The sequence below is a fragment of the Augochlora pura genome, chromosome 7 (genome assembly GCF_028453695.1).
Source record: "Augochlora pura isolate Apur16 chromosome 7, APUR_v2.2.1, whole genome shotgun sequence".
Classification (NCBI taxonomy): Eukaryota; Metazoa; Arthropoda; class Insecta; order Hymenoptera; family Halictidae; genus Augochlora; species Augochlora pura.
The window spans coordinates 35,945,380-35,960,791 of record NC_135778.1 but is presented as its reverse complement, the minus strand read 5'-3'; the positions used below and the strand labels follow the sequence as shown (position 1 = coordinate 35,960,791).

Genomic DNA, 15,412 nt, shown 5'->3' with positions numbered 1-15,412 from the left:
CTTCTTCCTAATGGCTCGTAAAGCTCTGGATGAACGGCGAAACTCGAGTGGAAGGAAAACGCGATAAACTCAGGGAAAATATTGATTCGCGCGAATTAGTATAAATAAGTCGAAATGCGTGTGAAACGTATATGGGAATTTGAGTAGTTTCTCGTACATATACGTGTCTATCCGGAGATTCGAGACGATACGCGAGTAAGCATGCATCGATCTATCTGCATATGCGTATGCATAAGCGGTTATGCGAATACCTAACCTCAATCAAGCAGCTGATGCGAAGCGAGCACTCAGCCGAACAGATGGAAAACATTTCCCTGCAGGAATGATGTCTATTCGATCTCTTATGATCATAAATTCTTATAATCATAAGCACGTTTATACAGGGTGTCTCATTCGACTGGAGCATCTGAAAAATCTCGATGGTTAATCACCGATTGTGAGAAGCATTCGCAATAAGCCGCAGCTTAAAGAAAATTTTAAACGACTGCTTTCACTTATAATTCGTCGCTTAATTGTATCATACCCTGAAAAGCAATTAACAAACTATTATATCTTCCATAGGACTGAATTCTTTCGATATAGAATTCACCTTTTATTTACCAGAAAATTTTTTGATAACGCCAGTTACTAGTAAATAAGGGTAATTATTATCCAACTAATTAATAATATAGTTAACGCGATAAAAATCCAAAGTATTATATTCACAAAGTTCGATCGTACTTTTATTTTCGATTTAATGAAAAAAGGGTAAAGAAGCCAAAGTTCCAACGTAACCTAAAACTTTTCTTTTTTTTCCTCAGACCTCGCAAGGAAAATAAAATTTTCTTTCGTCCGTCCGCGGAGAACGGAATAGCGATGAGAGGACTCCGTTAAACAAGGATTTGTAGAAAAAAAAAAGTTTGATCTTGGTTCGGGTTACGTCACGCGCGGAGGCGACAGAAAACTCGCTTCGTTTCACCTTGGTACCTAGTCTTCTTCTCGCGTGAATGCGCGACCAACTTCTCTCGCGGGAGAAAGGCAACGACCAAAGGATCTAAACTGGATCCTGCGGTAAATGTCGTCCGTTTCGTACTCGGCGAACATCTGCAATCGCATTCCATCCCGAACAAGAAGTTCCGACTCTTCGTTGGGACAAGACCGTCCCTTTTCCGCCGGAGTCCTTTGTGCTTCACGGAAGTCCGGCGAGTATCTCGGAAAAACTATAATTAATTTTTGAACAAACTATGCTAAGACTTCGTTGCGGTCGACGGGATAGCTTTCGTTAAGGGGAAGCGGATGGTTGGGGAACGAATTACAAAAGATTTACATTCCGAGGAAGTCTGTTTGACGATGCAGTAGGACTGGTTGCAGGAGGTGAAAGTTATAGGAGGTGAGAGTTATAGGAGGCTGGAGATAAATTAGACACAGAGAAAAGATAGGCAATATTTAGAAAAAGTATGACGCCAAACCGGTGTCTGTCCGCCATATTGGATTATCGTCACATATTGGAAAAGCTAGACTTGAAATAAAAACGCTTTTAAATCCAAAAAATTCGCCGAGTATCGCAAGAAATTCTGGTTATTAATTTCACGAGAATCGAAACAGTCTCGATAAAGTCTCGTCCTCGACAGATCTTCCCGGCTTTGTTTCGAACGAAAACCCGTTCACTCCCTAAAGATACGATTGACCCGAGGCAGACGACTCGCAAACGAGAAAACTTCGAGTCGGGAGAATTTTAAATTACTTCGGACAGGCCCGAATGCTTTGGAACCCTGATCGCCGTTTCATAAAATACTACTAGCTTTCGTCTTCTGTAGAAACTTGCCCGGAATTCGATTTATCAATTAGAACTTTGGAATAAGCGGTGATCGTGCTTCCATTGATAATATCTGGATGGACGATGGACTTATTTACGATGTTTCGGCTGTTTGCGGAATGTGTAAGGATTCTTTCAGCAATTTAGATTGGCCAGAGAAGCCACGTGTCTTGCAGAGTTGCGATTTCACGCACTTAAATTCCAGGCCGGCTCCGCTTACTTTGTAGCCGCCCGCGTGCTTCGAATTCTTATGCCGTAAGCTCGTTCGGCTCTTTGATCGAACGTGGTTACGCAGATTCCTTGCACATCCCCACGAACGATGAAAAACGAGCCGTGGGGAACCCATGAAAAGGCACGTACGTATTTTGACAGGCATAGGAATGAAATCATGCTTGTAATTCTGTGTTGAAAGGTTGGTTTCAGTGCTGACCGAAATGAAAGGTTATTTATATTATATTATATATATTATATAACTTATAATATATAATATTTATAATATAATTGGTATTACATGTAATATTCATAATATAACTGATATTGTATATAATATTTATAATATAATTTATGTTATATATAAAGAGTATTTATTGTACTTTTTATGTTACTCGCATGACGTTACATTATATTTACATTGCAAATCATACGAAGATTATGATAGATCAAATTTTGTATAAATGCAAGGTTATGGAACAATGCAAGGTTATGGAACAATTCAAGGTTATGGAACAATTCAAGGTTATGGAGCAATTCAAGGTTATGTCAATACAGGGCGCCATTCAAATTGTTAAAATTCAGATTTTTGGCATCAATGTTTCTACTGATTATTTATCGATTGTTCTTCAAATATTGTATTCTCTACTATTAACTTGATCGAAGAAAAGCATTAAAGCCGAGCTTTCGAAAGCAAATGGAAAATGCCTTCTTAAAAAGGTACACGGAATATTCATGATCGAAGATGAGCAATCGTGCGAATGAACAGATTCAAACCTATTCAAAGTACGTGCTAATGCGGTCTTACTAATACGATGTATCATCAATGGAAAACTTGTTCGACAGAAATGATTAGACAAATAAATGTTGCATTAATTATTGTCTCGCATCGGAACGCCGATGTTCGAGATTTCGCAAACCGTGCATCGAGACTCGCGAATAATTTTCTCTCTCTCCACACACATACACCGCACGCTCTTCTGATGCCAATGTGGGGAAAAAAAAGCTCTCGATGCATAATGACTCAGAGACTATAAACACAGAGGACACGCATACTTCCGCGTGCAGGCAAACACCGGCGAAGTAATTACTTCGATGTGCCTGCCGTTACTTTGATGTGCGTTAAAATGAACGTTGATTCATACGTCGTCTCATGAATAATACAAATTTTTACTTTAACGAGCTGCCGGTCGTCAAGTTGACGAGTGGTTCGCGTGATTACGACGCGCGGCGAACACGCGGGGTCATTAAGGCAAAGGGAAAAAGCGTTGTTGAATGGGATTTTCGAAAACGAGCTCCGACGAGAGGCCGCTCGTAAAACAAAGGGGGGAAACGAATCGGAAGATAACGTAATACGCGTTCGCGGCATCCGCGGGAAAAAACTAGTCGCGTCGGGAACCGGCTTCGACGAACCTGTAAACAGGCTATCGAATAAAAGACTTTCAAGCTTGTACGTTTCACGGCGGGACTGCAAATCGACGACGCCTCGCGAAGTATGCGAGAGACGCGAGTATTACGTTCGACGCGTGCAGAACTGTATAAGGGGTGTAAACGCGACCTCTGTCGTTCCGCTTTTGTTCGCCGCTTGGCTCTTCGACTGCCTTTGAGAAGCAAAACGAACTCGGCGGAACTGGATTGGTCAAATTATCCCAGCAAGTGAGAATGTTAAAGGGATGTTATATTCCGTCTGTTAACCCTTTGCGACTCAGCGGTGCGATTAAAATTGTTATAGCACATTCCAAAATTATTTTTATAACGCCGAAAGTTAAATTTAAAAAATTGTTGAAAGTGTTACTGTTATATGAGTCACGAGACTCGATTTCATATGAATGAATGTTCATATTTCACAGAATGAATTTCGTTATATAAAATGGAAATACTAGAAGCCAGAGAAATGATTTTAGATTTCCAGTTGAAATCGAGTGCAAAGGGTCAACAATTTAACGACCATTCGGTCGTAAAAATTTAGCACAATGTGAAGTTTTCGTTACCATTTTGTTTTTATTTATTTTATTAGTCACGGAAGATATTTAACACGTCCCGTGCCAAGCTGTTATTACAAAAGTTGATATGTTATCTGTAATTATTAATTATCGAATGAAACGATTTATTAAGAGTCATTCCTGTGGTGAAAATTAATTCTTTACTTTTAAATTTGTTATACACTATCTTTTTAGCGATCTAAGTAATATTAAATTGTGTTGATATTAAAAAAAGTTAAGTAAAATTAAAAAGTGTTGATATTAAAAAAATTGTATAATATTATTGAAACTTACGGTAGCGCAATCTGCCTATACAATTTATCTCACTAATAGATATGAAATTATTGATTACTATGAGAACCAATTCACAGGCTACCAATTGTTATAAAAAGCCGATTTATAGGTTAATGGTCGGTAAAGTTTTAAGTTTACGGGCTGTGACGAATGCAAGATCATACGGAAGAACGAGTGTGATACGCGCGTTGAAGTAGCGCGATCATTCATTAATCGGACCGGTTATGTTACTACTACCCCTGGCAATAGCTATTTGGCCGGAAACAAACTAACAAACTAATTCGAAACAACGTAATTCTTTCGAACACCTTTTTCCACTCTCCATTTTTTATGTTCACATTTCTTTCAAGAATATAAACTAAAATGTTAATTATGTTTCTTGTATTTATTCGGTATATGTCAAGGTTATGTTGCCAAGAGTATTATATTTATATAACAGTATTATACAATTACAATGATTAATTTTCTCATATTTTTAAAATCTAAATTAATTGTCAGAAAATCAAATAAGGATATTTATACTCCGAGTCCAAACGAACCCTAGTCAAGGGGTTGTAATAGCCTTCATTCAATATCTTTATTAAAAAAATGTTTTCCATAATTGCAGCCTCGCCAGTGCAAAGAAATAAGAAAAGCTAAAATACATTATTTTGCATTTTCTAGTTTGATTTCTCGTCATGGCGGTCGTAGTTAATAGTAATATTCTGTTATGTAATATATAATCACGTATATATTACGTATTATATAATCATGCGACTCTGTCATATATTATGTTATATATATATATTATTATACATATTATTAAATAAAGTTATGTTCATTTCCGAGACCACCGAAATATAAAACAACATTCCCGTACGCGAATTAAAAATTAAATTTCGAAATCAGCAATTAATGCAAAAATGATTCCAGAAAACCACGAACAAGTCGAAATCGGAAGGCTTTTCAGCAGCGAAATAGCGGCAGAATTTACGTGGATTTGGCTAGGACACGGACGAGCCGCTCGACTCCTTTGTAGACGCTTCGCGAACGTGCGGCGCATTCAAAGCTTTGTCTCGTAGAACAAAATCTGTCGTCACTCGTTACCACGACAATTATTATTAACGTTCATATTCAGCCGCGGATTTGATAGCCACGGCGAAGACCGGGTCACCGTTACCCCACGTAGAAACGGCTAATCGTCAACAAAGGATCCGTCACCTGTCGCGCCATCGATTCGATCGCGCGGCTTAAGATAACTTCAATACCGCCGCGTAGATCCAGTTAGCTCCGCGTTCAACAAGAGACGTCCAGAACTATCGGGTTCAATGACCGATAAGCTACCTTCGTGGCTACTGAGAGCGTTCAACATCTTAGCCGGTTAGTTCGACTTTAACCCTTTGCACTCGAAGCGGTTTTAAGCTTGAATCCAAAATTGCTATTTTGACCAGCTGTGGCATAGTACTTAGTAGGGTCTTTAATAATGTCAACATTATTTTGTTAATTATATAACAATTTTCATTGGCGCTTCAGAGGCGCCACTCGAGTGCAAAGGGTTAAGTAATTAACGTTCGTTATATTCTCCAACTGTTAATACATTTTTTCCTGTCCGCATTTTGCATCCTGGTGAAACACTTTATCAACTTAATAAGTAAACTGAAAAGTAAACTGTTACAACTATCGTTAAAATCGTATTTCTTTTTTTTACTATTCTTAATCAATTTTTGCGTAAAATAATCTTGTCGTAACTTTGCTCTGTCACAAAACGCGATATAAACTCCACTGTTTCGAATTGAATAAAGCAAGGGCATTTTGGAGCGTTCAGACCTGCGACAGACATTTAAATCCTGAGAGCCTCGGAGCGTTACGTGCAACCTTAATACCCAATGAAAACCAGCCATTATGATAAAAAGGTTTCGTTTATTTTATCGTTCGCGTCGTCACGGCCTTTTTAGATTCACCGATTACTATACAAGCAACACGTTCATGCAAAATAAAATATGATCTTATAATAAAGAAAAGTCGAACGAAAATATCATTTTCCTGTTAATAAGTTTAGTAAGAAATGAAATAAGTAAGAAATAAAAATAATGTAGCAATATTCAAAAAAATCTTGAATCGTTTTTCATCCGTTTCCTTTTTCTCATAAACGAATAAAATCGCCGTTGTCTAGCACCTGTTCCAGGTGATCGCGCGTCGAGCTATCCCGTCTCTTCGTTACGTAAAACCGTGGACTATGACCGACGATGAAAAGCGAAACACGTCCTGGCCTGAATTACGCTAAACAGATTCGCATATTTTTTCCTCCCTGTGAGAAGGATTTCTGTGACGTCGGAGACGAGGATATTCATGAGACACGTGCGCGATCCGCGTCGTCATTCGAAACCCGAAGTTCTCTTCGTTCTTTAACAGGATACGGCAGCGGCGAAGATTTGTTTTCTTTAACGGATCGCTACTTCGCACGTAGACGCGATAAGTTATACAATATGCGCATGGGAATGCAGGTTAGCGTTCGCCGCGGCGTAGCTTTATATTTTGCCCGCCCGCGAACGTGTGCCGAAACCGTCCGCGCAAAAAGACTGACGGCGTACTGGAAATTCCCTTCGCGAACGCGAGACCTAGGACACGTCCGACTTGAATAGCAAACGAGTTATTCATAAGTAACTCGATCCGATTATTGGTAAACGTCTTATCCCGCTTCCGCTAATAGATTTTCTGATCGTCTTGCAACGAGACGTCGTATCAGTTTCATACGACTCGTACACGGTGCGCGTCTCTTTATGCGACTTGAGAATTATTTTTCGCGTGGGCGTACAAAACTTTTCAATTAGTAATAAATAAAGCAAAAGGATTAACCATTTTCACGTTCCTTTACCTAGGCTTCAATTTACAGTGAAAGGATGCGCAAATAAAGTTTGTTCCTTTCTTTACAGTGTATATATTTTTTACCACTGTGTCAACTTCGCGTCAAGCAATTAATTATATAATAATAAATATGATACTACAGAGTATCCCAAATACTGAAGCGATTCGAAGCAACTATTTCCTTTCCAAAAATTTTCTCCGTAGCGTCGTTAACGAGATATTAACGATTAAATTTAGTTCACTATTGCAACTTTTGGAATACCCTATATATATCTATTCATCCTCGTGATACTCGTATTATGAAGTCGACTTAATCCTAATGTTAAAACTGGAATTCTTTACAACCTAACAGTTTCACAATTATTCAAATATTTCTTTTAATATTTCAGAAGAATAAAAACTGCCGGAACATTATGCTGCACCCCTTTCCATATAATTCGTTTCCTTGCCGCCAACGACGTGGTCTTTTTTTCTCCTCCCGCGGCGGAAATTTTCATTTAACCGTGTAATATTATAGAGGAGGGAAAACCAAATATTCAATGTCAAACCCAAAATTAATTATAATCCCGTGCGCGTGCACGTCTCTCTTCGTCTCTCTTTCTCTCTGCTCTTATTGATTAATTAATTCCTCGCGTTATTTTCCGCGGCGGATATCCGCGCAAATATTAACGCGAAATATTATTCAAACTCGTAAGTAGAGTATAGATCCTCCGATCACGGTTGAATGTAACATAAACTCGGTTGGAAAATTCACGTGTACACAATAATCACAATGATCGCGACGACGCGATAAATGTTATAATTTCGAGTTTTCAATAGACAATGGGATTATAATACCGTTCCGTCCGAATGAGAAATTGTCGTGCTATCGATACGTTGTACGTAGACGTTTCGATTCGCACTAAACGTTGCCAATTAGACTGTAATTCGCCGTCGAAGTTAATTAATATAACAGTGTCTATTTTAACGTCGACGTGCACTATAGATATATTATGTAATTGAAATTAGCACCGCCGTTCTGTCGAATAAGCTCACGGCGATTCGAATACGCGATCGAAGTTCACAAACCACATGATTCCTGGTCGGTGACACGATCAGATTGACCACAGTCATTGATCAACCAAAGACCGTTTGCTTTCGCTTTCGCCTTTGCGGAAAAAGATACTTCATCGGCATCTCGTATATCATCGTACGCATAATGATATCGAACTTTATACTAAAAAGATTACAATAATTTAAGACGCGCATTAAATTACTTCCTATTCTCAGTTATATTAAATAATTTACTTGTTTACTTAATTTTGTATCCGTATAGAGATTAGAGTTTACACATTATGTATTTTCTTCTGTTTGTTAAACTTTAACCTCTTAGGTACCGCTTTAACCTCTAAATGACCATTTTTCTTAATATATATATGTATATAAATATTGTTGGTATAGTTGTATATAGTATTAGCTATGTATATTCTTTTCTTAGTGTATTGTACATATACACTTTCACTATAATCGTTTACTTTAATATCTAGTAATACAATTGAGCATTGATACAGTTTTATTTTAATCAACTATACGCAACATGTTATTCGATTTTGAACGTAATCTTGGTATTCGTGTGAACTGGAACATATGCGTAAATACGTTACATTTATTAATGCTAATAATATTAAATCGCCACGGAACGTTTACATTTTCAATTTGTGTTTTATCGAAATTGTAATCAATATTTAATATTATATTTTGTATAAAGCGTAAAATAAGCCTGATCGCTTTCCCGACTCTTTTATCGTTATTTCGTTACTTTTCGCATTAAATTATTTCCAACAAAGGGACAAATTTCACGAGATAAAAGGACAAATTGCATGAGACAAAAAGACAAATATGACATTAATATATAGCATGTAGTCTCGTTGCAATATCGATGCTCCGAATATCCATTTCAACCGCTTCCATTAACTTCATTCAAATATTAGCATTAACGTCTGATGTATCAATAATATATCGGTAATTTATGCATAGTTGCATACGTCGCGCCCCATCACGGCCTGCTCTACCACACCGAAACCGCGCCGTATCCCATGGTTTCTCAGCGCATCCTCTAGCAAATAGCACATACGAAGGCCATCCTCTACAACCTTAATCCACAAAGGTATCGTTCACCTAGCTTCCCAGCCACCTGTCACTGCGTACAGTATTCCCGTCTCCCTAAACCCTATCCTATCACGCCTCGCCGCATACCTAAAAAAAAGACCGCAACGAACGCGTGCCCGTTTCATCGATAAATCTCACGAGCCGGAATCCAAAGTTTGAAGCAACCATTTGTAAAAATCGTTCGTTAGTCCGGTCCCTCTATTATCTAGTCAAAAAAAAAAAAAAAATAGATATTCAGACGTCGCCGTGGAATTGTTAGGTTGTTAAACGAACACAGAAATAGTATATCTACGGGGCGGTTTTCCATATCGGCGATCCGATTGAAACAGAGGACGGGATGGACGGCTCTCGAAAAACAAAGGGTAGAAATAAAAAAGTGAAAGTCTCGCACGTACCCGAAACGCGTCCCTCAGCTCCTTCTCCTCCTGATTCTGATCGGGCGACGTGGTCTCGTTCGCGCTGATGTTGCTCACGATCCCGACGAACTCCTCGAAGCTGACGTTCCCATCTCCTGGAAAAAAAAGGCGCCCGGCAAAAACGTTATGTTTATTCCATCGTTATCTCCGTTCCCCTCTCACGGGACCCGGGGTTTTTCTTTTCCCCCGGCGTGACGGGGAAAAAGACAAATTATATCCGCTCGGATCGCGCGGCGAAGGTGACAGACCGGCCGCGAAAACGCTTTATCGCGAGCTTCTGCCTCTCGATCGTACCTTCCCGATAAGGACCTGTCTTTCTCCTCTCACAAGGCGGTTTCTACGTTTCTATACTTTCACGCTTGCCAAAGACACCGCTCTCGAACGCGAAAACACGGGGGAGCCGCGGCGTCGGGGGGGATTAACGAACATCGTAACTGTCTGAATTCTTAGGAGGAAAAGCTGCTTTGCCTGATACTCGGCTTTTCATCGCGGGAATCGCGTTTCCCGTCATTTGCACTTTTCCGCGGTTTTGCGGAACGGGTTCTCCGGAGACGGAATGTTGGATCGTCGAATCTACGCTGATTTTTTATGCATTCAAAACGAGAACGTGGTGGAGTTTTTAAACGTCTTTTTCATACTTTTCGTTCGCCGCTGCGAGACGTTCGCTAAATTGTGTTAAGCTTCCGTTCGAATGTTCTTGCTCGATAATAAACTATACATGTCTAATTTTAGTATTGTTCAAACCCATAAATTACTTCTTTCTTTCATCTTTGATGTGATATTTATCGATTATACAAAATACACACTATACTACGAAACGATAGTAAGTAATAAAATAATTATTACTTTGATAGAAAACTAGCGACAAAAATCAGCATAGCTCTGAACAATTTTTGTTCATAGCCGATTTGGTATAAATTATCTTCTCGCGATGGTTTGGATTTTATCTACGAGATGACGATAAGTAGACGTTAAACCCTTTCGCGACGGGTATTGTGTATATACGGCAGTCATTTTTTGATCCGCAGAGCTTATCTTCTAAAGAAGATATTTTTTGAAAATATCTCGGCATCTAATAATTTTTTTGCCGTGGTACCCTAATCATTCTTTACATAGAATAAACAGAAGAATTAAACTATGTAAGAAAAAATATGCATTTCTATTTAAAGAAACGATGTAATTGTTAATTGCACATGCACTGCTGCATCCTCCATAATGCTGCACTCCATAACCTAGCATAAAGGTTAGACTCGTGTTTGCGTGCTCGGCGACTTTTTGCTGAAAATAGTACGAGTCAATACGAGGTGAGAACTTTAGGCGTCCGAAGATACAAACAGAAGATAGAAACAGAGGGAAAATAGGAAATATTTAGGGAAAGGATTACTATTGCGAGGATGACTGTCACGGAAGCGAACATGTTTGTATAACTATTCACTTTGAAGCAGCATCCTGATACTGACATTTTGTTGATGTTATTTGACCTATTCTTTTATGTGTCACAGCAGGCTGGCGTCCAACATCGTTGTGATTGACATTGTGTACTTACCAAGTGTCTCCGAAAGAATCGAGATGGCACCGCCTGATTGAAAATATGGACGCATCGGAAGTAAATTTTACTGCGTCGCTTCATTGCAATGGCTGCCGTCGTCGACGGCAAAGTAAAAGATACTCGAATGCTCGTAGAACTCGATGGAACCAGGGGACCCCGTTTGCGCCGGGGCCATGCCGAAGAACGTGATTTCATGGTCGAAGCTGTATCGATAGTTACGCCCCCTCGATCCAAGTTTAAAACGAACCGGCCGAATCGCGTCCCGTTTTCCTTCTGCCGTATAATTTCCGCGTTGCGATCCTTTCCGGCGGGGTTCCCTCCTCCGCCTAGGATTATCCGGCAAATTGCAGTTTGCTCAGTCGTCGTCGTCGTTCGCGACCGCATGCGTCGCCCCGATCGGTCTCTCGACTTTGACGAACACTTTGTCCACGCTCGCACGTGCCGGCTATCGGCTCTCGTCACGGCGAACGCGCCGCGAATTTTAAATCGGACACCTCCGCATTCGTAACGAGCGATCGCTTCCGTCCTGCTGCGAACCGGACCCGAAACGGCAGTTTGTTTTTTCTTGCGCAGTTTATACAAACCGCTCGAAGGGGGATGCTTTTTAGTGTCGCCGAATCCCATTCGATACGGGATCTTTTCATGGAAACGATTATATGCGCGCGCGTCGATGCGTGGTGAAGCGACGCCTGTCGGTGTGTTCGGGACCAAGTATGTCCCCACGCGTAGGGTCGATAGCAAATTTATAAATGATTGCATTTATTTAAAGCATAAATTTAATTATAAAAATTATATATTTATTAGGCTTATAAATATTACGCTTCGAATTTATAATTTAATTAATAAAATTATAAATTTAAAGCGTAAAATCAAGTACAAAACAGATTAATCCTTTGCACTCGAGTGGTGACCCTAACGCACCACTAAAATAATTTTTATACAAAATAAAGTTTCGATCTAAAAAATTGTTACATAGTGAAACACATTATATTACACGTATATTACATAGTAAAGTGCGTTTTATTGCATAGAATGGAAATATTATGAGATTTCCAATTTCAGATTTATGGTTAAAAATGTAATCCTGACACGTCATAGAACAATTTTAGTGTTGCCTCAGAGTCATCACTCAAGTACAAAGGGTTAAGCTCCTAAAAGCAAGATTAGCTTTTAAATATTGTAGGATTAGCTAACATAAAATATCATCTATGTCTAGTGTCTAGTTCGTTGCCGAGAAAAATACAAACATTTGCTTTGTTTCGAGAGAGGGATGGATTTACGATGGTAATAAATCTTGTCTAGATACCTCGGAAATTTCAGAATGACTGCTTCTTTTTTTTACTTTTTTTTTAAATGGAACTATATGTTTCCATTTAGTTGGGAAGGTAGTCCATTACGGAACATTCAAGGTAACTCATTGGTCTGCGAGAAATAACCCTTTGCGCTCGAGTGGCGACCAAAATTATTTTTCCAGATACTGCAAAGTAAATAATTTTATATGCATAGAATGAATTTTGTTATACAAAATGGACATTCTATAGGGAGAAAAATTATTCTAGATTTGCGGTTGTAATGGCTTTGATTGTAAAAGGTTAATACCACTGAACATTTCCAAAATTGACCCTGTCTCTAAAAGAACGGTCTCATACGTCAACACGACGATTTATTCTGCTCTGAAGGGGTTTTAAACATGAATTGTTTCGGTACGTTCCCGCGGTGTTTTATAAATAAAGTTTATTCGAGGAGATCTTGCTGCACCGTATAACACGAAGATTCGTATGAAAGATGCAAACTGGCAAATTGGGTGTCCAGCTGTCGAGAGAACGGAACTCCCGCGAAGATGTGGAACGTATTGCCGTACCAATGTTCGAGGGCGCGCTTTTGTGCGCGAACGATATCAGAGAATTTACAACAAAGATTTAACCAAGCAAGATTTCAACAGTATTTTAGCCGAAATGAAAAACGTCAAAATCTGTCGCCGCCGTCGTTGAAACGCCGCCGTGACCCAAATAAATTTTCGCTTTGCAAAAATACCGTTCGACCAAATTCGAAGTAGCACCGTAGAAACTTACGCCCCGATAACTCTTAAAAAACGGGGGAGGTCGGAGGAAGGGCTATAAATATCCCCGAAATACGGTGGTATCTTGGGGCAGGGCGCTCGACTCGCGGGCAAGCAATTCTCGTAGAAACGCGAGAAGTGAAATTTGTTTAATATAAAAGCGCGCGGCGAAGTGATATCTCGATCGAATAATTCAGCATCGCTCCCGGGAGAGATCGCGGCCGTCGCGTCGCGGTTGCAGCCACGTAAAAGAATTACGGGCGAAGTTAAGAAACAACGATCAGCCGGCTGGCAGCAAGTTATACAGAGCAATTTGTTAAGGGACTCCGCCAGACGGGGCAGTTGTAATTTCCGAGGAGGGCCGTGCTCATTTTCCGCGACGTCTCCCCGCTCGGTCTTTGTCAATGAACTCGGCGAGTTATGCTCAAGACGCGCCCGGGAGATTCCAAGCCGTGGAACGGGTTACATCGGCTCCGCGTTGGCCGCGGTTTACGTTCCGGGAATTTCGCCGCCCGAAATCTAGACTCGCCGTGCTTCGTATACGCGCGTGCGGACGAAGCGGGCGAGGGTTCCGCGCGGATACGTGGCAGTCACGGCGATCGAGAGGAGTCCCCGGCTTCGAACACGACGGCGCATTATCGCGTCCCGATGTGTTTCGTTGCGAATTTGCTCGAGTCCCATGTCCCGCCGTTTATACCGTACTGCGGGGGATGCTAAAACGAGCGTACACGTTACGCCGGACGCTTAATTAAAGTATTTTCTAGCGACATTCGCGTCTTCCCTGCTCTCTCGAGTTTATGAGACCTTTAATAACCGCCGATCTCTTTGACTTCTTATTTTCGTAGGTAATTTTACAAATATCAGATTTGGGAGAATGAAATCCATTATTTTTACGCGAACTTCAAGATTTTATTTAACATATTTCGGATTGACCGATTTAGGTCAAATATGCACGTGTTTATTCTATATGTTGCCATTTTAAAGGTAGCTCCATAATGTCTCATAGTCTTTAGTAAATGTAGATAATCGCAGTAAATATTTTCCTTTTCCTTCTAAGGAATTGTTACAGTAGAAGAAGCGCTCGTCCTTGTAGCTATGAAGAAAATAGTACGGCAAGGGGTTAAATTATGCGATTTTAGTCATAGGCTGCTGGATCCGGAGAATCCGAGGCGCCATCGGGAATATTGACGCATCGATAGCCGTTAAACTGCGCTCGACCCAAAAGTATTCCATCGGCACAGACTCGGCACGATCGAGCCGCGATCTCGACCCGAAAGACGCTTGAAAATTCGAAGAGTGGTTGAAACTGCAGATCCCGCCTCCTGAATTCGTGCTCCGGAACGCGACTCTATAACGCCCGGCCTCAATGCGTAAAAACATATTAAATTCCGCGAACAGTTTGTCGGTTTACCGATTTCGAAGTATTTTATCTACGTGAATGCGAACATCTTATCCACGCGAGCGAGTGACTCAGTTGAGAGACGCTGGTTTCAATCGAATCGCGACATTCGCGGGATTCCCTGTGTTCATAATCAAGAAATCGTAAATTCTTCGAATAATTAGAATTTTTTACGGCGATATTCCACAGATTTACTTCTAGAGGCAGCGACGTTTTATTGTTCGACGTAAAAGTTGAAATGTTTACGTTCCTTTCAGATATGCGTTGTTTTACTGCGAGTGCGTAAAACTTTTGCTTTATACAACACACGTCGTATAAAAGGTGTTTATAGGAAAAATTATTTATAAATCGGGACTGTAGCTACCATATTTCAGAATTCGAATCTTATATTTTCATATTCTTTGTGCGCGGTAATATAAAATTTTTGTCATATAAAATGTGTGACATCAAATTTCTTTTTATATAAAATGTGTAATATAAAATTTTTGTGATATAAAATGAGTAATATAAAATTTATTTTTCCCAAATTGCAGTAGCGTTTCTACCTTCCAATATACCATGGCTTCTCGGTTATGTATGTTTGTATAAATATATAATTGTCCGAGGTGCGTTAAGAATTTATGAACACCGACTGCCAATGCAGCCACAGAGCATGCCGATGCTGTCTTGTGTCGCCGTTTCCCCCGTTTACAGGAATTGCTGATTTTCATGAAAAT

At 40.0% G+C, this 15,412-nt stretch overlaps 1 protein-coding gene across 1 annotated transcript in view; it reads right to left on the bottom strand.

Moving 5' to 3' along the window:
- LOC144473801 (troponin C) overlaps nt 1-11,341 on the bottom strand; it is a 42,346-nt gene extending 31,005 nt beyond the window's left edge. Inside the window, exons 1-2 of the mRNA XM_078188022.1 lie at nt 11,236-11,341; nt 9,669-9,784 (exon numbers count right to left, since the gene is read on the bottom strand). Of these exons, the coding sequence (XP_078044148.1) occupies nt 9,669-9,784; nt 11,236-11,290 (171 nt within the window). The 5' untranslated portion in view covers nt 11,291-11,341. The remainder of the gene's footprint in view (nt 1-9,668; nt 9,785-11,235) is intronic.
- Between the last annotated feature and the right edge of the window lie 4,071 nt (nt 11,342-15,412).